This window comes from Bos javanicus, chromosome 13 (genome assembly GCF_032452875.1).
Source record: "Bos javanicus breed banteng chromosome 13, ARS-OSU_banteng_1.0, whole genome shotgun sequence".
Classification (NCBI taxonomy): domain Eukaryota; kingdom Metazoa; phylum Chordata; class Mammalia; order Artiodactyla; family Bovidae; genus Bos; species Bos javanicus.
Genome location: NC_083880.1, coordinates 20,234,412 through 20,260,088, shown reverse-complemented (window position 1 = coordinate 20,260,088; position 25,677 = coordinate 20,234,412). Strand labels below are relative to the sequence as shown.

The window sequence follows — 25,677 nt, the reverse complement described above, 5'->3', positions numbered from 1 at the left end:
TAACTCTTTGTATAAATAATAATTTATATTACCCTAATTTATAGTATGTACCTTGCTATTCAAGTAATCTCATATGCTAGTATATTTAGGTGCTTCTGAGTATTTTGTGATAAAAAATGTGGTGTGATGAATAACCTTTACATATACATTTTCATCATTTGGTCTATGAGTATATATTAACCTAAACTATAATAATGTAAAACAAGTAGGGACTAATATAAAATATATTTGACATCAGCAAACATTTGTGAAATAATGAGACTTACACACATTGAAATTTTTCTCACCATTTTCATATCAGGTCTAGCATGAGGGTAATTTATTTATGTATTTATAAAAAGGAAAAAAATACTGTAAACACATGTATAAACTTAATATATAGGGATTTCAAGATCCATTCTTCTGCTTAATGCACTAAATGTGTCTCTTTATGTAGCTCGTGATGATGTATCAGATGAAAGTCTCATGTTTATGCAGCAAGACTTAAAGTTAGAAACAGAAATTCATGTAGAGAAACAAAAATCTTCTGGACCTGAAAGTGTCAGTAAGTAAAATAATTGTGGATAACCTTGTTTTTTACCTGTTCCAATTGTCACACTGTTTTATGTTTCCTTGCTGTGTCTCTGAATTACTGTAAGCACCACAAGGATGGACCCTTGGCTATCTTGCTGCTAGTATATCCCTAGCAAAAAGCACAGTGCCTGACCCAAAACAGGCATCCAATAAATAGTTTTTGAATACATGAAAAAAAATTTAAATTGTACTCGTCAGAAGATCTTTTCTTTGGTTCATGAAGATGTATTTGGGATTTAAAAAAAAAAAAAACTAGTTCAAAGAGTCCTTGTATTTATTTTTTACATAGCATAAATGCAGGAGACATTGTAAATCCACAATTCCCCACAAAATTTATACGATTAGCAACTGAGAATCTATGTTCTTATGATCTCCATCTTTCAAGCTGTACACTCTTTGGAATTCATTCCATAGTAGCAAAGAACCTTACCTCAAAACACCAAGTTTCCAGGCATTACTGCAAACATGTTGTTTTCATTCTTTAATACATGGTTAAATTCCTATGAAGCAAATCCCAATTCATCTTCACCTTCAATGGATAAGGGAAAACAGGAAGCCAATGTCATTCTTACATCTAAAACTGATTCTGCCTCTTTACCTTAATATATTTCCTCTGTGAACATTTTAACTTTAAATACATTCTGTGTTTTATATGAATATAAGTTGAAATTTTAAAAATCTCAGATTCATCTAACAGTTTGGGACATTCATATCCATTTTTCTGAGGAAAACAAAAACATGGTCTCTAGTGTAGAGTATTCTGGTAGTGTTTATTAAAAGTTCAATTTAGCATTTTATAGCGAACTAGTATGGACTGTTGGTCCAAATTATAGATTTAAAGATTCCTTAATTTATGTAGATTAAGATACTAAGCTGATTCCCAAAGTATTTTATAAATGTATGTTTTCATTTTTAGAACAAGCAGGGTTCAGTGGGCACTTTTAGAATCTTGCTCACATCATTCCTATATATCCAGAGACTTCTGGATCCACTCAAGGACAAAGAAAACGGGTTAAGTCTGCCGAAAGCATCAACAGGAATCTGATACACAGACACAGATTTCATGGTTACAGATGGTGGAAATGAAGTCTTTAAAACTGTGCTCATGATAAGCTGAAGATTGAGTTCTTAAGCATGTTAGTCTGTTCTTTAAGCATGGATCTTTTCTACAAAGACTGCATTTTCTAACTATAGTCAGTAACTTGAGGGCCTTCTCTAGATTTTGCTCTGCATTGGTGACATCATAGTGCAAAGCTCTGCCAGCATATTTGCTATATTTCTGAGCTCTAGCAGAGTCCTCTGATGTTAGTTAGATATCTCCCTGGGAAACTGCAGTATAGTGCAGAATCAGTGCCTGGAGTAGTCTGTGGAGTAGGCTGGGTAGTTTTACTTGTTAAACCTGTACTGTGAGGAACTTCTGCTGGGATATTAGCTGGAATGCTGGATTGTGGGCACCAAGAGGAATTTGTATTCCAGTATAGCTGCCTGATGTCATGTTGCTTGGGTCCTAAGTTGAAGATCATTGCTGAGGTGGCTGAGTGAGCAGAGAGGTTGCTCCCATATTTTCATTTTTCTTCAGCATCAGTATATTCTTCAGTCCCACCAGTCCTAAGTCTCTCCGTTCTTTAAACAATTATAAATATGTTATCTTTCATGTTGCCTTTCACCTTCCATACATTTTCATCGGTGAGTTCTCCAACGCTGTTTTGACATCTGTTAAAAGACTTGCAGTATAGTGGGACTTGATCATGTTTTTGTGAAATCACCCAGCATGAACTTCATTATCTGTATACAAAACATTTTCAAAGCATAGTTCTCCAAATGGGCAGAGACTGCAGCCATGAAATTAAAAGACACTTGCTCCTTGGGAAAAAAGCCATGACATACCAAGACAGCATATTAAAAAAAAAAAGACAGCATATTAAAAAACCACAGACATCACTTTGCTGACAAAGATTCATATAGTCAAAGTTATATTTTTTCCAGTAATCATGTGTGGATGTGAGTTGGACTGTAAAGAAGGCTGAGCAATGAAGAATTGATGCTGTCAAACTGTGGTGCTGAAGACTCTTGAGAGTCCCTTGGACAGCAAGGAGTTTAAGCCAGTCGATTCTAAAGGAAATTAACCCTGAATATTCATTGAAAGGAATGGTGCTGAAGCTGAAGCTCCAATACTTTGGCCACCTGCTGCAAAGAGCCGACTTATTGCAAAAGACCTTGATGCTGGAAGGATTGAAGGCAGGTGGAGAAGAGGACGACAGAGGATGAGATGGTTGCATGGTATCACCAATTCAATGGACATCAGTTTGAACATACTCTGGGAGATAGTGAAGGACAGGGAAGCCTGGAATGCTGCAGTCCATGGGGTTGCAAAGAGTCAGACACAAATGAGTGAACAACAACTATTATTTCTTGAGTAACATTCATTATCACCCAACTGTTTAAGAACTTTTAACTGATCCATTAGCTTTGATAAAAATTTATGACATTTAGTTTTTACTATCAATCTTCATTCCAGTTTGCATCACATATAAAAGACAGTAATAAACCACAAGGTCTTACTTGTCCAGCTTATGAGCCATCCTCAGATGATGATGTATGCTCCTAAACTGTAGGAGCAGCAGAGCAAATGTGGCCATCTCCACTCCAGGAATCCTATCTGGTCATATTTTTATAAAAATTTTACACTGACCTTAAGTGGGAATCAGAGAAGGCAATGGCACCCCACTCCAGTACTCTTGCCTAGAAAATCCCATGGACGGAGGAGCCTGGAAGGCTGCAGTCCATGGGGTCGCTGAGGGTCAGACACAACTGAGCGACTTCACTTTCACTTTTCATTTTCATGCATTGGGGAAGGAAATGGCAACCCACTCCAGTGTTCTTGCCTGGAGAATCCCAGGGATGGGGGAGCCTGGGTGGGCTGCCGTCTATGGGGTCGCACAGAGTCGGACACAACTGAAGTGACTTAGAAGCAAAGTGGGAATGCCCTTAAATAGAGAGCAAAAGCAAAACTATTGATAACTTTTAGTTGGAATTTCTTCTCTTGAGACTTATTTCACAGTCATGGGTCATGTGCTCAGTATGCACTAAAGCCCAATAATGGACTAATAATTTTCTCTTAAAGGCTGTGTACCTTTCAGCCAGATATTCCTAGAGATGATGAATTAAAAACTCCAACTGATGCCTCTAGCAGTGTCCTTCTGCCTTAAACTCCAATTGGTGAATAGAGAGGTTGCTGATATCTGTTAACTCAAAAGGCAAAATGGATCAGAGACACCAAAAAAAAGGGGTAGCCTGGGGCTTGTTGAAGGGCTTCCAGGTCATCCTCTTGGCTGTGGCCCCAATGAAAGGAAATGACCTTTTATGTAACCCTGTAAATGGTTGGCATTAAGAATGCAGGCAGGTGAAGAGTTCCATCAGTCCATGGACCTCCTTTTTAATTGTTGGAGTGGCGAGGGTCAGAAGCAGTCTTCTCCCATGGAATGAGACAATGAGACAGCATATCCTGATCATGTCCAGAAATTTCACTTGGGTGCTTGTACGCTTTCTGTAAAAAAATGGCCCAGCAAGTTGCCACTTGTGTATTAGCAGGATGTTCAGCCCTTGATGGGTAGCTCTCTTCTGTGGACTCAATAGAATGATATTATCAGCAGAGTAGAAAGACAAGCCCCTCCTCTAGTAGTGGGAGATTTTCCAGGTGATGCATTGCTGACAAATAGGAAATTCAAGTAGCATTGTGGAAGGGTGTGAATGGTGAGTTGTTATCATTCCACACAAAGATGAACTGATCTGAATCACCCCTGTTTGAAGGAATATGGAAAAGGGCATTTGTGGCATCAGTTGCTGCCTAACAAGTTCCCACACTCTGGACAAGTTTTTGCAATCATCATGATGTCAGATACTACTGTTGCCAAGGTGGTTCTGTTGATTGAACAGCCAGAATCAGTTGAGTAACTGTGAACTCATGATCTGGTATACAAGTCAGCTGAGTTACTGAATAGGGATGTAGTCTCAAGGAGACTTTTTCCTGCATTAAGCTTAGAAAAGAGAGAAGTTATTTCTGTTTCTTTACCAGGCAAATTTTTGAGAGACAGATGTTCAAATTGGATAGGTTCACAATCTTCCTATGCTCCTCTAACATGGCCTTAACTGCAGTTAAGCAGGGCTTAGAAGAATGTGAGTAGAGTTGCACATAGACAATACAGTGGCACTCTGCTGGACAGCCCCATGGTGTCCACTAGCTCTTCTGGAGACACATTAGCCTGACGGACAATGTGCCTGTGGGACCCTTTGACTCCTGCAAATGATCCAGCCCTGAGCCCTGAAAGAGTCTCCCTAGCACTTCTCAAAGTGTTCCTTCCAGAAAAGAATTTTACTTTAGTGACTACTTTGTTCTCTGCACTAATCTGGCAGAGAAGGCTGCCTTTTTTGACTTGGTCAATTAAGAGAGCAAGCCAAACTGAAAGTAACAAGCTTTTATTCACTTCCTTTAATAGTATAAGCAAGTCTAAATGGAAAGACTTGGAATGTCTTTGAAATTTTCCCCACAGAAAGAAAACAGGCAAGGGTCAGATGTATCAATACTGATGGGAGTAGGGGCTGAGGGAAGATGATGTCATATCTGAAGGAGCCCCAAACAAAAGGCTCATCCTTACTATGGCCCCAATCCTTGTGAATACTGATGCAGGATGGCTAGGAGTGTAAAAGTCCTGAATACTGAGTAGTAACCCAGAAAACTATCTTCAGGTACCCCCAGTAAAGTGGTCTGTAAGAGGCACCTAAGAAGTACAAATATCAGCTGACCCCTTCTCTCCCTTTCATAGGGAGGCCTCTAATAGAGGCAGCTGGTATAGGAATCCAGAATGCATAAGAACATGGTGTGGATGGGCCTTGGTCCTCTACTGCAACTACTTTCAGTGTTTAAAGTTCACTGGATATGCATCAAATTTGGTATGGGGTGGCAAGAGTGAATGTCGACATTCTAGCAATCAGCGAACTAAAATGGACTGGAATGGGTGAATTTAACTCAGATGACCATTATATCTACTACTGTGGGCAGGAATCCCTCAGAAGAAATGGAGTAGCCATCATGGTCAACAAAAGAGTCTGAGATGCAGTACTTGGATGCAATCTCAAAAATGACAGAATGATCTCTGTTCGTTTCCAAGGCAAACCATTCAATATCACAGTAATCCAAGTCTATGCCCCAACCAGTAACACTGAAGAAGCTGAAGTTGAACAGTTCTATAAAGACCTACAAGACCTTTTAGAACTAACACCCAAAAGAGATGTCCTTTTCATTATAGGGGACTGGAATGCAAAAGTAGGAAGTCAAGAAACACCTGGAGTAACAGGCAAATTTGGCCTTGGAATATGGAATGAAGCAGGGCAAAGACTAATAGAGTTTTGCCAAGAAACTGCACTGGTCATAACAAACACCCTCTTCCAACAACGCAAAAGAAGACTCTATACATGGACATCACCAGATGGTCAACACCAAAATCAGATTGATTATATTCTTTGCAGCCAAAGATGGAGAAGTTCTATAGAGTCAGCAAAAACAAGACCAGGAGCTGACTGTGGCTCAGATCATGAACTCCTTATTGCCAAATTCAGACTTAAATTGAAGAAAGTAAGGAAAACCACTAGACCATTCAGCTATGACCTAAATCAAATCCCTTATGATTATATAGTGGAGGTGAAAAGTAGGTTTAAGGGCCTAGATCTGATAGATAGAGTGCCTGATGAACTATGGAATGAGGTTCGTGACATTGTACAGGAGACAGGGATCAAGACCATCCCCATGGAAAAGAAATGCAAAGAAGCAAAATGGCTGTCCGGGGAGGCCTTACAAATAGCTGTGAAAGAAGAGAAGTGAAAAGCAAAGGAGAAAAGGAAAGATATAAGCATCTGAATGCAGAGTTCCAAAGAATAGCAAGAAGAGATAAGAAAGCATTCTTCAGCGATCAGTGCAAAGAAATAGAGGAAAACACCAGAATGGGAAAGACTAGAGATCTCTTCAAGAAAATCAGAGATACCAAGGGAACATTTCATGCAAAGATGGGCTCGATAAAGGACAGAAATGGTATGGACATAACAGAAGCAGAGATATTAAGAAGAGATGGCAAGAATACACAGAAGACCTGTACAAAAAGATCTTCACAACCCAGATAATCACGATGGTGTGATCACTGACCTAGAGCCAGACATCCTGGAATGTGAAGTCAAGTGGGCCTTAGAAAGCATCACTACGAACAAAGCTAGTGGAGGTGATGGAATTCCAGTTGAGCTATTTCAAATCCTGAAAGATGATGCTGTGAAAGTGCTGCACTCAATATGCCAGCAAATTTGGAAAACTCAGCAGTGGCCACAGCACTGGAAAAGGTCAGTTTTCATTCCAATCCCAAAGAAAGGCAATGCCAAAGAATGCTCAAACTATCGCACAATTGCACTCATCTCCCATGCTAGTAAAGTAATGCTCAAAATTCTCCAAGCCAGGCTTCAGCAATATGTGAACCGTGAACTTCCATATGTTCAAACTGGTTTTAGAAAAGACAGAGGAACCAGAGATCAAATGGCCAACATCCGCTGGATCATGGAAAAAGCAAGAGAGTTCCAGAAAAACATCTATTTCTGCTTTATTGACTATGCCAAAGCCTTTGACTGTGTGGATCACAAGAAACTGTGGAAAATTCTGAAAGAGATGGGAATACCAGACCACCTGATCTGCCTCTTGAGAAATTTGTATGCAGGTCAGGAAGCAACAGTTAGAACTGGACATGGAACAACAGGCTGGTTCCAAATAGGAAAAGGAGTACGTCAAGGCTGTATATTGTCACCCTGCTTATTTAACTTCTATGCAGAGTACATCATGAGAAATGCTGAACTGGAAGAAGCACAAGCTGGAATCAAGATTGCCGGGAGAAATATCAATAACCTCAGATATTCAGATGACACCACCGTTATGGCAGAAAGTGAAGAGAAACTCAAAAGCCTCTTGATGAAAGTGAAAGTGGAGAGTGAAAAAGTTGGCTTAAAGCTCAACATTCAGAAAACGAAGATCATGGCATCTGGTTCCATCACTTCATGGCAAACAGATGGGGAAACAGTGTCAGACTTTATTTTTCTGGGCTCCCAAATCACTGCAGATGGTGATTGCAGCCATGAAATTAAAAGACACTCCTTGGAAGGAAAGTTATGAGCAACCTAGATAGCATATTCAAAAGCAGAGATATTACTTTGCCAACAGAGGTCCATCTAGTCAAGGCTATGGTTTTTCCAGTGGTCATGTATGGATGTGAGAGTTGGACTGTGAAAAAGGCTCAGCGCCAAAGAATTGATGCGCTTGAACTGTGATGTTGGAAAAGACTCTTGTGAGTCCCTTGGACTGCAAGGAAATCCAACCAGTCCATTCTGGAAGAGATCCTCCCTGAGATTTCTTTGGAGGGAATGATGCTAAAGCTGAAACTCCAGTACTTTGGCCACCTCATGCGAAGAGTTGACTCATTGGAAAAGACTCTGATGCTGGGAGGGATTGGGGGCAGGAGGAGAAGGGGATGACAGAGGATGAGATGGCTGGATGGCATCACTGACTCAATGGACGTGAGTCTGAGTGAACTCCGGGAGTTGGTGATGGACAGGGAGGCCTGGCGTGCTGCGATTCATGGGGTCATGAAGAGTCGGACACGACTGAATGACTGAAGTGAACTGAACTGAGAAGTATTCCCCCATGTGAACTGTCAGGTGGATACTTTGTAATTATCTGTGGTTGGACCTGCAAAATCAAACATAGGATTTTGACCTAGAGTTGAACATGTGTATACACATATATGTACATATACATGCACATAAACATACATATATTCATACACCTACACTGAGTGTCCTTTGTGTTTTTTGTGGTAGAGACTGAAAGAAGATTGACATTTTGGAGTGCTTCAAAAAAACCTTGGTCTGCTTTGTATTTTGGGGGGATTGAGAAGGGAAAAACCTCAGTTCCTTGAAGCTTGGAATGAGACAATGTACCCCTTTCCACTTTGCCCCTAGGGATTTTAGTTGGATACTAGGTCCTTGTACCATCTTTACATTAATGACTCAGATGTGGTCACATGTGGATCATCATGGAATCTAGTCCTTGTTGGGTAGTACACTTGTTTGGGTCCAGTGGAGAATGCCATCCATAGAATGGAAAGTGAAAAAGTAAAAGTGAAGTCGCTCAGTCGTGTCCAACTCTCTGTGACCCCATGGACTGTAGCCTCCCAAGCTCCTCCATCCATGGGATTTTTTGGGCAAGAGTACTGGAGTGGGTTGCCATTTCCTTCCCCAGAGGATCTTCCCAACCCAGAGATTAAGTCCGGGTCTCCCACATTGTAGGCAGAGGCTTTACCATCTGAGCCACCAGGTAAGTCCAATATAGTGGAAGGTTAGTACTTGATCTTGGAGCAGGGCTTTTTCTAGGTCATGGGCTTATGGAAGGACATGAAGGTATATCACAACCCATTCCATATAAGGCAAACCAACCCTGGTCATTAGTGTGAACAGGAATGTTTAAAAGGGGGGCATTTGTGATATCAGTTGCTGCATACTTACTTCACTCTACTTGGGCAGTAAATCTCTATGAAGGTCACAGGAGCATGAAACGCCAGTGTCCACTGCTATACTGTGGCATTGAGCCAACAATAATCAGTCAAGTCTCCAGGCATCCCAAGGCCTTACACACAGACTGAAAGTGTGTATAAATGGAGAAATAACTTGGTGGAGAACTTTAGTTTCATTAAGCTCAGCAATAAGTACAGTGAACTGTTTTTGGATGGTAAAGGTGCTAGACACTGGTAGTCTGGTTGTTGTTTTCCATTTGCTAAGTTGTCTCCCACTCTTTGGGACCCCATGAACTGCAGCATAACAGCCTTCCCTGTCCTTCACTATCTCCCAGAGTTTACTCAAATTCATGCCCATTGAGTCAGTGATACCATTCAACCATCTCATCATCTGCCACCCCCTTATCCTATTGCCTAAAAATAGTTTTCCAGATGCCCTATTAAAATGACCCAAAATGCAGTAGGTCTTAATGGTAGAAGTGAGTGAGATGCTGTACCTCTGTGCCAATAATACTTTCAGTAATGCAAGCCATAACAATGGAAAATTTTAGTGGCATGTAAGGATATGCCTATAGTTGAATTTGGATAACGATTCCATTTGGTGAGCTCAGACCGAAAACCAGTGAGCATTATCTGCTTCCTCCTCATTGTAGTGTCTGTGGTTATGGAGATCTTAGTCATATGTACATCAGTATCCAAAAGGCCCAGATATGCAATTCTCACCTATCTCTCTACTGAACTGTGACTTTATCACATATCCTCATGTCACAACTGGGAAGTTAAGGAGCTTTGTTGTGTTCAGTTGCTAAGTCATGTCTGACTCTTTGTGACTCCATGGACTGCAGCACACCAGGCTTCCCTGCCCTTCACTATTTCCCTGAGTTTGCTCAAACTCATGTCCATTGAGTCAGTGATGCCATCCAAACATTTCATCCTCTGTCGCCCACTTCTCTTTCTGTCCCCGCTTCTCTTCCTGCCCTCAGTCTTTCCCAGAATCGGTATTTTCCAATGAGTCGACTCTTCACATCAGGTGGCCATAGTATTGGAGCTTCAGCTTCAACACCAGTCCTTCCAATGAATATTCAGGACAGATTTCCTTTAGGATTGGTTTGATCTCCTTGCTGTCCAAGGGACTCTCAAGGGTCTTCTCCAGCACCACAGTTTGAAATCATCAATTCTTCATTGCTCAGCCTTCTTTATGGTCCAACTCTCACATCTGTACATGACTACTGAAAAAACCATAACTTTGACTATACGGACCTTGGCCTAACCTTAATTCTTGTTTGTATAGAATACTGAGAAATTGCGTAAAAGTAGTAGGGGTGGGGTGTGTTTCAGTTCACCTCGAGATTCAATGGGAAATGCAAAAGAAGAGCACTTGTGTTAGTCATAGATGTCATCATCATTTGAACTCTAGAGTTTCTGGGTTTTGGGTCACCTATGGACCACTACCTACCACTGCCTTGGTGGACAGCCCTTCAGTGTTCTCCTTGAGATCCCATGGTTAAGTAACTAGACCCAGAGATTTCCTTGAGAAACCACTTAATCAGATCATCTATATGTGGGTTCTTGATTACCATTTTTAGAACACTTTCTTCACTGGCTAAATGATATCTGTCTGTGATTGGTTCTTCTTTTCCCTGAAATTTGTCACTGAATATCTGGATTGTCTTGTGAACCAACTGATATAACCTTATAAGGAGGCTACATGTAGCTAGGAAACCAGCACAGGTTGCACAGATGACACTGGTAATCTGAGTCTGGTTACCAGTCACGTCATCTACTCTTCTTTATGTTCATTTTTGAACCAAAAGACCATCAGATGCTTATCGGGCATCACCTTCTTAAGTGTTAGTATACTCATCATAAGTGGGCCACACTTAAGAAACAAGCTTAAGTTTGTTTAAGGAGAGAGGCAATCAAGTGTTCACATCATTGTCGTCCCCCTTTCTTGGGCAGAGTGGTCACTGTCAAAGCACTCAGAATGAAGGAGTCTGTTGTGACACACCCCCTCACCAAGTCTCAGAAATTACCTCCTGAGGAGAAGTATCCCAGTCTGACTGGTCTCCTCAGGTCACTGGCAAAATGATCTTGAGAGCTTTAGATACTTTTTCATTAAAAATGAGTCTCAAAAATTCTCTATGTTGTAGGCTATCTACCAGTGCCAGGGACAAACAGCACTAACAGTAGTCATCGAGTGTAATTCAGTGAGCATGGTCTGCAGTGTCTTTGGTGACAAACTGTTTTGTTTTCTGATTTACCTTATGTTTCATTTTGTAAAGGTAACTGCCAATTTTTTTGGTTTTCTTTTGTTCTGTCCTAAAATACAGTGTATTAGATATCCTTAGTTTTTTATTTCACTTAACTTTATATACTGGAAATACCTCCATGTTAGTTTATACCTTTTTCATTTCCTTACAGTTGTGTGCACAGTTGTTTGGACCATACTGTATACCATAGCTGATAATACCATAGTTTATAGTATATACTTTGGTTTATTGGTGAACCAGTTTGCAAGTATAAATGATTTTGAGTATTTTGTAATTGCAAATATGCTGTGATGAATAATCTTGTGCATATACCATTTTGTGGTTTGGTTTATGACTATGTTTTAACCTAAAGTGTTAAGGAAACTGGAGACCTAATCAGAACATATTTGAAACCTATGAATATGAATGAAATAATGAGACAGTTTCAGTATACATCATTAAGACTCTTCTTACCATTTTCATATCAGTCCAGTATTATAATAATTTACTATAGTTTTTTAAAATATGAGAAAATGTTAACATACATTTGTCAGTAATTTGAAAGTATAGAATCAAACAGTGTATCTATTCTTCCATTTATTGGAGTAAATATCTCTGTTTATATAGCTAGTGATAAAGTACCAGATGAAAATCTTGTGCTTGAGCAAGAGTCAATGTCAGAAACTCAACTGGAAGTAAAGAAACAAAGACCTTCTAAAGAAAGAAGACTCAGTTGTAAGTATAATAATTATAGATAATGTTAACTTATTTTTAATTAAACTCATCAGATTATTTCTCTTTGGCTAATGAGTATGTATTTGAAATATGCTGTATAGAAGACTTAATGTGTGAATTCTCTCAGATAACTAGAGAACAAAGGCAAAATTATTCATATCTCTTGTTTGGTATTTCTGATTTTGTGGTCATAGGTCAATCACTCAGCATCTACCAAGGCCCTGTAATAGACCAGTAAATGTCTCTTAAAGGATGTTTACCTTTCAGCTGACTCTTAGAGGTGTGCGTTTGAAAGCCTAAAGGGGTGCCTCTGGCCTATTTCAGTGGTCTTCTGCCACAGCCTCCAACTGGTAAACAGAAATGCTACTGAATTCTGTAACTCAAAGAACAAATAGGGATTAGAAGGGTGCCAGCCTGATGACCTGTTGGAGGGCCTCCATGGCATCCTCTTAGTCATGACCCCATGGAAAGGAAGCGGCCTTTCTATTTACCCTATAGATGAGTGTCATCACAGACCATACATACGGAAAGTGAGAATGTAATCTCTTAGTTGTCCCACCAGTCTCTGGGCCTTCTCTTCATTTGTGGAAGTAGAGAGGACCAAAGCTTGGCACTGTTTTCTGGAATGAGATATCTTGCCCCTTACAGATCATGCTCAGGAATTTTATTAAGAGTGCCTTGTCCATAATGATGGCTCCACAGAGTTGCCATATGTCGGTCTGTGGGGCATCCATCCAGTCTTTGTCTAGTAGTGCCCATGTTGGACCCAAAGACAATGTCATCAATAAAGTGGAAGTCTGTTGCACCCTTTGATGGTGGAGCATTTTCATATCATCACTTTTGCATTAATGACAGATATTCAGAGAATTTTGTTAGCCTTGTGGAAGTATGGTAGTTCCTCTCAGGAATACAAAGCAGGGTTTCACACTGACAGTTAACCTATACTAATGATACGTATATCAGTGGGGCCAAAACAGTGGAAATTTGTAGTGATTTAAAGGGACACACCCATCGTTGGATCTGGTAAGGATCCCACTGGTAATGGCCTCAGACCCAATGGCCTGGGGTGCTTACCCAGATCTCTCTCCCTTATGTGGTGAATATTGTGTGTTTCTCCATCCTTCTGGTGTCAGGAGTTGAGATGATAGTCACATAACCACCGTATCCAAAAGACCCAGGAAATATACTGACCTCTGTCCTCATGTTCCCCCTGTGGACATAGGGACTTGGTCTAACTCATAGTCTTGTGCATTTTTGAAAGCAAAGTGTTCTTTTTTTCTTTTCTTTCTTTAAGACATTTGTTTATTTTTGGCTTTGCTGAATCTTCATTGCTTTGAGTGGGCTTTCTCCAGTTGCAGTGAGTAGGGCCTACTATTTGTTGCAATGCTCGGGCTTATCATTGCAGTGGCTATTCTTGTTGTGGACCACAGGCCCTAGGCACATGGGTTCAGTAGTTGCAGCATTCAGGCTCAGTCGTTTCAGCTCACCAGATTTAGAGCTCAGGCTCAGTAGCTGTGGTGCATGGGCTCAGTTGCTCCACGGCATGTGGAATCTTCCGCGATCAGGGATCAATCTTGTGTCCCCTGTATTGACACTCATCCACTGTGCCACCAAGGAAGTCCAAGAGAGTTCTTGATAGAAGTTGGTGGGCTCTCAGAATACTCATGTCTAAATTCAGTGGAAAGCACTGAGCAGTGACACTTGTATTAGTTGTAGGAGTCATCTCTAGGTGGACACTAGTTCAGCTTCCTTCTAGGCATCCAGTGGGTCTTCAGTTCCTTGGTAGTAATCCCATCAGCCTACCTCTCTGACATCTCATATTGGATATTCACCGGTAGATCTCTTCTGGGGATCCAGGCCTAGATTGTTCAGGAATAGGTTACTGATTATCATTTTCACGTTGTTTTTACTGTTGGTCAGTCACTGCTACATTGGCAGTAGGTGCTATTCCGTGTCCAACAATCTGTCAGTCAATATCTAGATTGTATAGTTCCCAATAACCTGACCTTAGGAGGAGGCTTATTTGAGCTCAGTAGTTATCTAGCAAGGGTGGCATGAATGAATCAAGAAATCCAAATCTGGTTAAATATCTCACTGTCCTCAGTGTAGACCCTGGGACCACCAGTGTGGCACTAAGGGACACTATCATTTCTGCAGTGATGATCCAAACATGTTTTTCAGTGGTAGAGAACTCATCACAGGTTGGTCATTCTGTCAGATCCAAAATAATTCCCCAGTGATGAAGGAGAGAGTTTCAAATGTATGCTCTTTTTATTCCCCACTTTTCTTCCACCTCCTCAGCCAACATGACTGCTGTCAAGGCTCTCTAAAGAAGGTATTTTGTACCTTCTGCACAGTGTGTGTGTGCCGCTCCCCTTCACTAAGTTTAACAGGATTAATACCTTTAGTGTGAAGGCAAACTACCAGGTTTCTTTTCTTTTGCTACTGGGAACAGTGATCCTATGGCTCTGTCTCTCTTTTTTGTTGTTGTTGTTGTTGTTGTTGTTGTTGTTAAAACATACATCTCAGTAGCTCATTGTTAGTCCCAGGAACAAATTTAGAGCTAACAGTAGTTAGTGTGTACAGCTAGACATGCAGGGTTTCCCACAGCTTTACATCCCATTGCTAGCAGACCATAAGCTGCTGCTGCTGCTGCTGCTAAGTCGCTTCAGTCGTGTCCGACTCTGTGCGACCCCAGAGACGGCAGCCCACCAGGCTCCTCCATCCCTGGGATTCTCCAGGCAATAATAGTGGAGTGGGTTGCCATTTCCTTCTCCAATGCATGAAAGTGAAAAGTGAAACTGAAGTCGCTCAGTCGTGTTCGACTCTTAGCGACCCCATGGACTGCAGCCTACCAGGCTCCTCCGTCCATGGGATTTTCTAGGCAAGAGTACTGGAGTGGGGTGCCATTGCCTTCTCCGGAACCATAAGCAGTAGCACACAAATTGCTGCCCTAGCTTTCTCAGAGCCCCTCTGGTTAATCTAATTTGATTGACCCAGCAGGTGTCTTGGCTAATGAATCAAGGTCTAGAGAAAAGAAACTGTTCCCCCTCAGAACTGAAAAGCCTAAAGAAATACAATTGCACTTTCCTAAGGCACCCTGTGTGGTTGCTAGCCCTGTCCAAAACACACTGGCCTGGCTGTCACAGTGCCCCAGGGTCTGCTCAGACTCTTGCTAATGCTCCTGTGGTACCCTCACCCACCTAACCCTAGAAGGTCCCACAGATTTACTAAGTACATCCCAAAGTGTGCCATCCCGAAGTGTGCCTTCTGAAAGGCTTTGAGCTTCATTTACCTTGCTTGCTGTCTGAGAGAGATACCAGTTTTTGAGTTGGCCAATTAAAAGAGCAAGCCAAACTAAAAGTAACAAACGTTTACTCACTTACTGCAATAGTTCAAGCAGGAAAGCACCCAAGCTATAGCCATGCTCTCTTTCCCCACTTGGAGCAGCTATAGGTGAGGGTTAGATGTATTAATACCAGTGCAAACCTGGTATGAGATGTAGAAGAGTATCATCTCACGGCTGAAGGAGCTCCAGACAAAAGACTCTTGGTAATTTATGGATCCTCTGAAACATCTTGAATACTGAATCATAACTGAGAAAAGTTTCTTCAATCCCTCTTCACCCTTCTCCCATAAGGTAATGCAGTCAGTGGCAGAGCTGGAATAGTACAATGCCCTAATCAAGTCCATCCCTACGACCGCCACACTGAGGCTTCCAGTTGATGGTGACTGAGCTAAGAATGCAGTGTGCTTAAGAGAGTGGTGGGAAGGGAGGGCTATGTCCATGACTGCAGCTTCTCCAGTGGCTGCAGTGCACTGGCTGTGCATCAAGTCTCTGTGAGTTAAACTTCTTCTCCCCATGGTACGTGCTGCATGTGTGCAAAGCTGCTTCAGTTGCGTCTGACTCTTTATGACCTCATGGACTGTAGCCTGCCAGGCTCCTCTGTCCAGGGAATTCCCCAGGCAAGAATCCTGGAGTGGGTTGCCATGCCCTCCTCCTCTTCCCAATCCAGGGATTGAACCTGTGTCCCTTTTGTCTCCTGCATTGGCAAGAGGATTTTTTCCCACTAGCGCCACCTGGGAAGCCCCAAAGTTAACTCCAGGCAATGCCGTTATAGTTGTCTGATTCTGCCTGAAAGATCACATGTAAGATCTAGACTGGAGTCAAGTTTCTTAAGTAGGTTCACATTTCTATATATGTATTTACACATACATACATATTTTATACATGTACATTAGCATGTATACCTGTATATGTGTATATAAACCTGCATAGACATGTTTAGAATTCATGATAAATCTTGGAAATCTTCAATTCTGCTTCACCCCCTCAGGACTTGTTCTGCCTTCTTTCATTTCATGTGTGTATTTCCTTCCTAAGGGGCTTCCCTGATAGCTCAGTGGGTAAAGAATCCTCCTGCAGTGCAGGAGACACAGAAAATGCAGGTTTCATCCCTGGCTCAGGAAGATCCCCTGGAGAAGGAAATGACAACTCACTCCAGTATTCTTGCCTGAAAAATCCTTTGGGCAGAGGAGCCTGATGGGCTACAGTCCAAAGAGTCAGACACAACTGAATGACTTAGCACACTCTGCGACTGTTCTCTCTAAATAACACATTTACTCATTTGTTAGACTTTGAAAATTATTTTGAAATTGTTTTGCCTATTCATATGGAAAAAAAAAGCCTACTGGAAATATTTTGTCATATGTTGACAATCTCTCCACGCTTCTGCCCATGAATGAGGGTATATGTCAAATACTGTATTGATGAGTTACTTGCATTAGTACTTGTTTTTTTCAGTAGGTTAATTTCTCTAAGTTTGCTTTCAGTTTTAGTTTCTCTTTTTTGTTTTAATTTTATTTTTGAAACATGTGGAACCTGAACTTGCTTCCAAAAGTAAATACTATGCAAAAAGGTATACTTAAAGGAGTACCATTTCTTCCTCAGTTTGCTCCCTTGCATTCTGTAGGTAACCAGTTACATTTTTTTCTATCTCACTTGTGTGTCATTTTGTAAAGGTAACTATCTCTCTAATTCTCTCCCTTCCTCTTATTTATTTCCTTTTTCCCCCATCTTCCTTATCTGAAAGGTACCATACATTTCTCCTTTTGTTTTTTTTTTCCCTCTCTTAATATTATCTCCTTGAAATCCCTCCAAGTCAGTTTATAGAGATTCATTTGATTCCTTTTACATCTTTACATACATCTGATGGTACCATATTATTTAGCATAATTTACAAAGTTTATGGAATTTCCCTGATAGCTCAGTTGGTAAATAATCCACCTGCAATGCAGGAGACCCTGGTTTGATTCCTGGGTCAGGAAGATCCCTTGGAGAAGGGGAAGGCTACCCACTCCAGTATTCTGACCTGGAGAATTCCATGGACTGTATAGTCCATGGGGTCACAAAGAGTCAGACATGACTGAATGACTTTCACGTCACTTCACAAAGTTTATAGTACATATATTAGATTGTTTATCCAATTTCCCATGCATGAACATTTATATGCAGTTACAAATAATACTTTAATTAGCAAATGGTACGTGTGTTTTGTTGGTCTCTGAAGTCTATGTCAATCTATAAAATATAAATAACCTAACAGAAACAGAGACAAATACAAACTATATATAATGCCTGGAAATATTTATAAGATAATGAGAAAGATTCAAAACGTATCTATTAAAACTCTTCTCACAGTGTTATCAGATCTAGCATTATGGTAACTTCACTATAACTTCAGAAAACTTAGAATATTTCTCTTTGCTTATTATGAATTTGATATGTAGAGATTTCATAGTAGATGTATTTTTCTATTCAGTGGGCTAACTATATCTCTCTTGTAGCTCATGAAAAAATATCAGATGCAAATCTTATGCATGACCATCAAGAATCAATGTCAAAAAGCCAAATGACGGTAAAGCAACAAAAAGAGGAAAAACACAGTAAGTATACTAATTACAGATAACTTTAAATTATATAAAATTAATTACAGCCAAAGATCTTATTCTTTGCTTCATAAATTGTGTGTGTATACATATATATAGTAGATATTTTATACTTTGACCTAATGTATAAATATCCTAAGATAACTAGAGGATGAAAACTAAAGTTGTGAAATACTTGGTCAATATTTCTGATTGTAGTATTTTTCTTAGTCATGGGTCATGCACTCAGTATCCACCAAACCAATAAAAGGCACATAATTGTCTTCAAGAGGTATGTACCTTTCACCCTACTCCAGGAAGTTAGACAGAGAGAGTCCCAGATTAATCCCGTCCTGTGGAATTGCCATCTTCCAAAGACTACCTGATGAACAGAGAAGTGCTGAGAATTTTATCTCAAAATCAGACCAGAAGTTTCAAGGGAAAATGTGACTGGGAACGTTTTTTTGTTTGCCTCCAGATCATCCTATTAGTTGAGATTCTTTCTTATGCAAGTATTTTTTCTGGAACTTAGTAGATGGTTGCAATCAGGGCCCCTGAGGGGAATGTAAGAGTGCCAGTAGCAGAATAGTTCCACAGAGTTTTGTGGGGCTCTCATTTGTTGTGACTGACAGGACAAATTTTGGAAGATATCTCTAGAATAATGTGTATTGCCCTGTCCCACAAGGTCCTTGTCCATGCTTCTGTTAATGACCCTGCTATGCTGCTAAGCATGGTCAACATAGCATCTGGCCTTGTGGGATGGTACACATGCCAGGATGCACCAGAAGGATGAGGATGTCAACAATAGTGTGGAAGCCCAGTGCCCCATCTGGGAGTGGGACTTCCTCCTGCTCTTGGCCTTATGCAAGGACATTAAAGGTGTATTGCAACCTTTTAAGCAAAAAGCAAACTGATCATATCATCTGTGTGCACAGAGACATTGAAGGAGCATTTGCAACATGAATTCCTTCATACCTAATTCCCTCAGCTGGGGCAAGAGCCTCTAGGACGGTCACAATGTCAGGTAAGGCCAGTGTCCTGATCTGTACCACAGCATTGAGCTCTAGTACAGTAGTTCTGTAGTCCAGTCCAGGCATGCAAGGCTCTTTGCATAGGTTTACTTAGTTAAACTGAATGGAGAAATAATCTCACAGAGACATTTGCCTTACTGAAAGTCAGCAAAGATGGCTAGCATTTGTTTATCCTTTGCTTAGTAGTTGATCTGGAGACATGTCTCTAGGCACTGGTAGTCTGGTAGGTTTGCATTCTTCCATGTGCCCCACTGAAATGATCCTGAGTGCAGCAGTGCTCATCATGGCTTGGGGCTTATGTGAGTTCGAGTTCACATAGAAAATACATCTGTACTAATGATATATTCCGGAGAAGGCAATGGCACCCCACTCTAGTACTCTTGCCTGGAAAATCCCATGGACAGAGGAGCCTAGAAGGCTGCAGTCCATGGGGTCGCTGAGGGTCGGACACAACTAAGCGACTTCACTTTCACTTTTCACTTTCATGCATTGGAGAAGGAAATGGCAACCCACTCCAGTGTTCTTGCCTGGAGAATCCCAGGGACGGGGAAGCCTGGTGGGCTGCCGTCTCTGGGGTCGCACAGAGTCGGACACAACTGAAGCGACTTAGCAGCAATGATATATTCAGGGTTTCCCAGGTGGCACAAATGGTGAAGAACCTGTCTGACAATGCAGGAGATCCGAGATCTGCAGATTCATTTCCTGGATTGGGAAGATCCCCAGGAGGAGGGCATGGGAACCCACTCCAGTATTCTTGCCTAGAGAATGCCACAGACAGAGGAGCCTGGCAGGCTACAGTCCATGGGGTTGCAAAGAGTCAGATATGACTGAAGCAATTTAGCATGCATGCAATTATGTATTCAGCAGTGGGAGCTATGAAATAGAAGTTTATGATGTCTAAAAGCACCCACACCATGGTCAGGTTTAAGTAAGGGTCAAAATGCATTACTTGTGTTCCTCTCATCCTGGTGTCAGAGTTGTGGAGATAACAGTTCTTGGTAAACTAGAAGCCAGTCTTGGGGACTAGAATCCCTAATCTTGCTTATTTTGAAAAGCCAAGTATTCTGGGTAAAAATAGAGTTGTCAGATTCATCTTAAGGTCACTGTGGAGAGCACGTTATTAGTAATAAGTTCATCACCATTTTGAGTCTCATGGGGCTGTGTTGGCCACCATGGCTCACTTCCTGGCACAAGATGTGTGCTGGAGAGTCCATCCATCCCTTCCTAGACCCTCCATTGCTGGGTAACTAGACAGTGTTTCCAGTGGCAAGGAGCTCACCATGTGTGGGCAGAAGTTTTCAGAAACCAAATGTCAGCCAGAAGAGGAAGGAGATTGTCTCAGGTGAAGGAGATTGTCTCAGGTGTTCGTGTCTTTTCTTCCTCATCCCCTCCCTTGTCCTCCTTGGACACAGTGGCCCCTGTCAGGGAACTCAGAACCAGGGGTTCTGTTGAGACACAGCCAGCAAGGTGTCTGTTTCCCTCACTAAATTAATAAGAGTAGCTCCTCCTCAGGTTGCTGGTCAAGTGAAACTGAGAAACCTGGATAATTTTTCATTAGACTTGAATCTCAGAACCTGGCTATATCACGGAGTATCCATCATTGTCAGAACAGCATGAGAGCAAATAGTAGTTACTGGGTATGGCTCAAGTCAGCCATGTCTGCAGGGACTCTTGTGACCCAGTATATTGTTTTTGATTTACATTTCCTGTATTTCTTGTTTTAAAAATAAGGATCTTTCATCATCATTTTTTTTTTCAAATTTCCTTTATTCTTTCTTTCCTTCCTTCTTTCTTAAACCGTACTTGGTATTCTCTCTTTTAGGTTCCCCCCTCTACCACTAAGCACTGTATCCTGGAGATGCTTCCCAATCATTTCATCAGGATCTTTATCATTCCTTTTGTATTTGTTTGTACAGCTCCATATGCACATTGCACCCTACAGTCTATGTTTTTATACTTTACATATGATATTTTAGCCTACCAGTCCCCTATGCTTTATGTTTAAGTGATCTTAATATTTTACAGTTACAAATATTATGCTATGAATAACCTTGTACATATGTATTTTCTTTGTTTGGTCTATTGAATTATATTAACTAAAAATATTGAGACAACTCAGAAAATGAGAAACTTAACATAAAACACATTTGAATTCCATGAGTATTATTTTTATGGTAAAGTACCTTTCACACACACTCATTAAGACTTCTTATAGTTTTCATGGCAGACTTCACAATATGGTGATTTTCTTCTTAACTTCATAAAAATGAGATAACTGCTGCTGTTTTCATTTTATAAATTGTAAGCTAAATGTTTCACCATAGATCTTTATTTTTATTTAGTTGATAAATTCTTCTCTTTTTGTAGCTCAAGATGAAGTACCAGATGGAAATCATATGCTTGACCATCAAGAATTAATGTCAGAATCAGAGATTCAAGTGAAGAAAGAAAGCTTTCACACAGGGGAAAGATTTACTAGTAAGTGCAAAAACTACAGAAAAATTTATATTGTTTAAAATTAAACTCATTAGATGTTTTTATTTTGGTTTATGAAAATGTATTTGTTGAGCATATATTCATATTGAAATATTTCACTTTGACTAAAATCAGATACCATGAGATACCTAGAGAGAAGAGCAGAAATACTGATACCATTTGATTGAAATTTTTGTCCTTAAGAGCATTTTGTGACCAGAAGATGAATGGCCCAACGCCCAGTAGCTGGTTAATACCTATGTCTCCAAAGTAGTGTGCCTTTCAGCCAGCTCCCAGTAGTTATAACTACAGAAGCCCAATGGATGCCTCTATGCATGATAGGGCCCTTGTGCCATAGTCTCCATTAGCAAACAGATGTTTTGGAGATCTGTAAATCAAGCATCTGGTGATGGTCAGGAGGCCTTTTAGAGGGCCTTTTGGGTACTCTCTTGGTTGTATCCTCACTAAAATGAAGCAACCTCTCTGGTAACCACATAGATTGGCTTCATCAAGGACTCTCTTTGGGCAAAGGAGAATGCAGGTGATCGAAAGGGTTGCACTATTTGCTGGGCCCAGTTATTTGTCAGAGTTGAATCACCCAAGTTTGAGGTCTTGTCTTCTGAAATGAGAATTCATGCCCCTTAGAGATCATGCCCAGGAATTTCACTATGGTATCAGGTAACTAAGCATGTGTACTAATGGTTCAGCCAGGAGCCACTGGAAGATCCAAACAATGTCTAGTCCTTGTTGGGTGGCGTCCTTTGTGATGGGAGGACTAGCTGAGTGAAAACTAATCCTCCTTGTAGGAGCAAGCCACTTAAAATTGCTGACCTCTTCTCTGTAGCTCAAATGGTAAAGAATCTGCCTGCGAGGCAGGAGACCAGGGTTCGATCCCTGGGTTGGGAAGTTCCTCTGGAGAAGGGAATGGCAATCCGCTCCAGTATTTTTGCCTGGAGAATTCCATGGACAGAGAAGCCTGGCAGGCTACAGTTCGTGGGGTCCCAAAGAGTCAGACATGACTGAGCAATTAACACAGTCCTACACACAGACACAGTCACTAATAACAGATATGTGAGCGGTGTGGTGGCCACGTGTAGGACATGACAGCTCAGGTAGCTAGAGTTCTGAAACAGCATTGGTACAATTACTCATTTGCTTAATCCTGAAATGCTTCTCAAATGGTTTCAGAATAGCTCTGAATATACCATTACTAAAACAAATCAAGTTATAAAATGATTGCATGACTTGTTTGTTGTCCACGTCCCCCCAAGTCACCCCACTTCCATGTCCAAGACAGGGTTTTTAGTAAATACTGGTTTGAGGAATTACTGCTTTTATTCTCCCTACAGTAGTTTCAATTCTTTAAGTTTGCTTTTTCTTTCCATTCCATCATCTTATTTGTTTTGGCCTAATTTTTATTTTGAAATACATAGAGCATGAAACTACTTCCAAAAGTTAACAATATGCAAAGCAGTATGCTTAGAGGCTTCTCAGTCTTCTCTCTTCTTGTAGGTATCTATGTGCATTGTTTTGTGATAGTTTTCCTATCTTTTCTCTATTTTTTGTCTCTCCTTTATTTTTTCTCATTTCTATTTTATTACCCAGTGTTTGCATATTAGTTTTCCCCTTCCAGTTTTTTTACTTAATATTATTTCTAGAAATCCCTCCAAGTCATTATATAGAATTCAGTTTCATTCAGAGTATAGTACTACATATAGCTGTTTGTAACCACAGTATTTACCATAATTTATATTATACCACAGTGTGTAATGCATACCTTAATTTAACTAATTCTCTCCCTTAATATTTTTATGGTTTTGAATATTTTGCACTTCTAAATACTGAGTTGACCAGAAAATCTATTCAGGTTTTTCCATAAAATCTTACATAACGACCGGACTGAACTTTCTGGCAAACCCAATACATTGTACACGAATAACTGTGTACACATTCATTTTTTTTTTTATTCTATGAACATGTGTCAGCGTAAGGTATAAATAACTTATGAAATCAAGAGACTTTTATATATATATATAGATATATATATATCTGTGTGTGTATTATTATATAATGTCTAGAAATACTATTGAAACACCTTCTTTGAGGTATACCGATTAAAAACGTTCTCATAAAAACTGCAGTGAGGGATTACCTCATGCTGGTCAGAATGGCCATCATCAAAAAATCTACAAACAATAAATGCTAAAGAGGGTGTGGAAAAAGGGAACCATCTCGCACTGTTGGTGGGAATGTAAATTCACATAGCCACTGTGGAGAACAGTATCCTGCTGCTGCTGCTAAATCGCTTCAGTTGTGTCCGACTCTGTGCGACCCCATAGACGGCAGCCCACCAGGCTCCCCCATCCCTGGGATTCTCCAGGCAAGAACACTGGAGTGGGTTGCCGTTTCCTCCAATGCATGAAAGTGAAAAGTGAAAGTGAAGTCGCTCAGTTGTGTCTGACTCTTCACGACCCCCATGGACTGCAGCCTACCAGGCTCCTCCATCCTAGAATTTTCCAGGCAAGAGTACTGGAGTGGGGTGCCATTGCCTTCTCTGGTGGAAAATAGTATAGAGGTTCCTTAAATAACTAGGAATAGAGCTACCATATTACCCAGCAATCCCACTACTGGGCATATACCCTGAGGAAACCATAATTGAAAAAGACATATGTAACCCTAATGTTCATTGCAACGCTATTTGTAATAGCTTCTTGCCTGGAGAATCCCCATGGGCAGAGGAGCCTGACGGGCTACAGTCCATAGTGTCACAAAGAGTCAGATACAACAGAACGACTAAGCACAGCATAGAACATGGTAGCCACCTAGATGTCCATTGATACATGAATGGATAAAAATGGTTGTGGTACATGTATACAGTGGCCATAAAACCAGACATGGAACAGTGGACTGGTTCACAATTGGGAAAGGAATATATCGAGGCTGTATATTGTCATCCTGCTTATTTAACTTATATGCAGAGTGCATCATGCAAAATGCCAGGCTGGATGACTGAAAGCTGGAATCAAGATTGCTGGGAAAAGTATCAACAACCTCAGTTATGCAGATGATAAATGGCAGAAAGTGAAGAAGAACTAAAGAGCCTCTTGATGAAAGTGAAAGAGGAGAGTGAAAAAGCTGGCTTAAAACTCAGCATTCAAAACACTAAGATCATGGCATCCAGTCCTGTCACTTCATGGGAAATAAATGGGGAAAAAGTGAAAACAGTGTCAGGTTCCATTTTCTTGGGCTCCAAAATCAATGCAGACAGTGACTGCAGCCACAAAATTAAAAGATGCTTGCTCCTTAGAAGAAAAGCTATGACAAACCTAGACAGTGTTTTAAAAAGCAGATATTACATTACCGCAAAGTCCATATAGTCGAAGCTATGGTTTTTCCAGTAGTCATGTGCGTACAGATGTGAGAGTTGGGCCATAAAGAAGGCTGAGCACCAAAGAACCGATGCTTTCAGATTGTGGTGCTCAAGACTCTTGAGACTCAGTTAGACAGCAAGGGAGATCAACCCAGTCAATCCTAAAGGAAATCAATCCTGAATATTCATTGGAATTACTGATGCTGAAGCTGAAGCTCCAGTACTTTGGCCACCTGATGGGAAGAGCTGACTCATTTGAAAAAACCCTGATGCTTAGAAAAATTGTAGGCAGGAGGAGGAGGAGACAACAGAGAATGAGATGGTTGGATGGCATCACTGACTCAATGGACATGAATTTGATCAAACTCTGGGAGATAGTGAAGGACAGGGAAGCCTGAATGCTGCAGTCCATGGGATTACAAAGAAATGGACACGACTTAACAACTGAACAACAAAAACATGGAGGGATATGCTTATGAGAAATCATTTTATAGATTATAGGAACATTTGAAGAGTCAGTGACAAGATTTATGAGAGGCTTATTTTGGCCTTGTATTGACCAAGGAATTTGATAAAAATCCAAAAGTCAGCTAATTTGCCCCTAGTAGCTATAATTATGGAGAAGGCAATGGCACCCCACTCCAGTACTTTTGCCTGGAAAATCCCATGGACGGAGGAGCCTGATAGGCTGCGGTCCATGGGGGTCGTGAAGAGTCAGA

The 25,677-nt window shown here is 40.8% G+C and overlaps 1 protein-coding gene and 1 pseudogene across 12 annotated transcripts in view; one reads left to right on the top strand and one right to left on the bottom strand.

Annotated features, from left to right (window-relative positions):
* Nucleotides 1-25,677, top strand: part of CCDC7 (coiled-coil domain containing 7) — a 268,190-nt gene that overhangs the window by 104,744 nt on the left and 137,769 nt on the right. For all 12 annotated transcript variants that reach the window (XM_061435932.1, XM_061435930.1, XM_061435937.1 and 9 more), the window contains 4 exons: nucleotides 437-544; nucleotides 12,047-12,154; nucleotides 18,002-18,100; nucleotides 21,481-21,591. In XM_061435932.1, coding sequence (XP_061291916.1) covers nucleotides 437-544; nucleotides 12,047-12,154; nucleotides 18,002-18,100; nucleotides 21,481-21,591 — 426 coding nt within the window. The remainder of the gene's footprint in view (nucleotides 1-436; nucleotides 545-12,046; nucleotides 12,155-18,001; nucleotides 18,101-21,480; nucleotides 21,592-25,677) is intronic.
* Nucleotides 1,604-2,458, bottom strand: LOC133258817 (vacuolar protein sorting-associated protein VTA1 homolog; annotated as a pseudogene).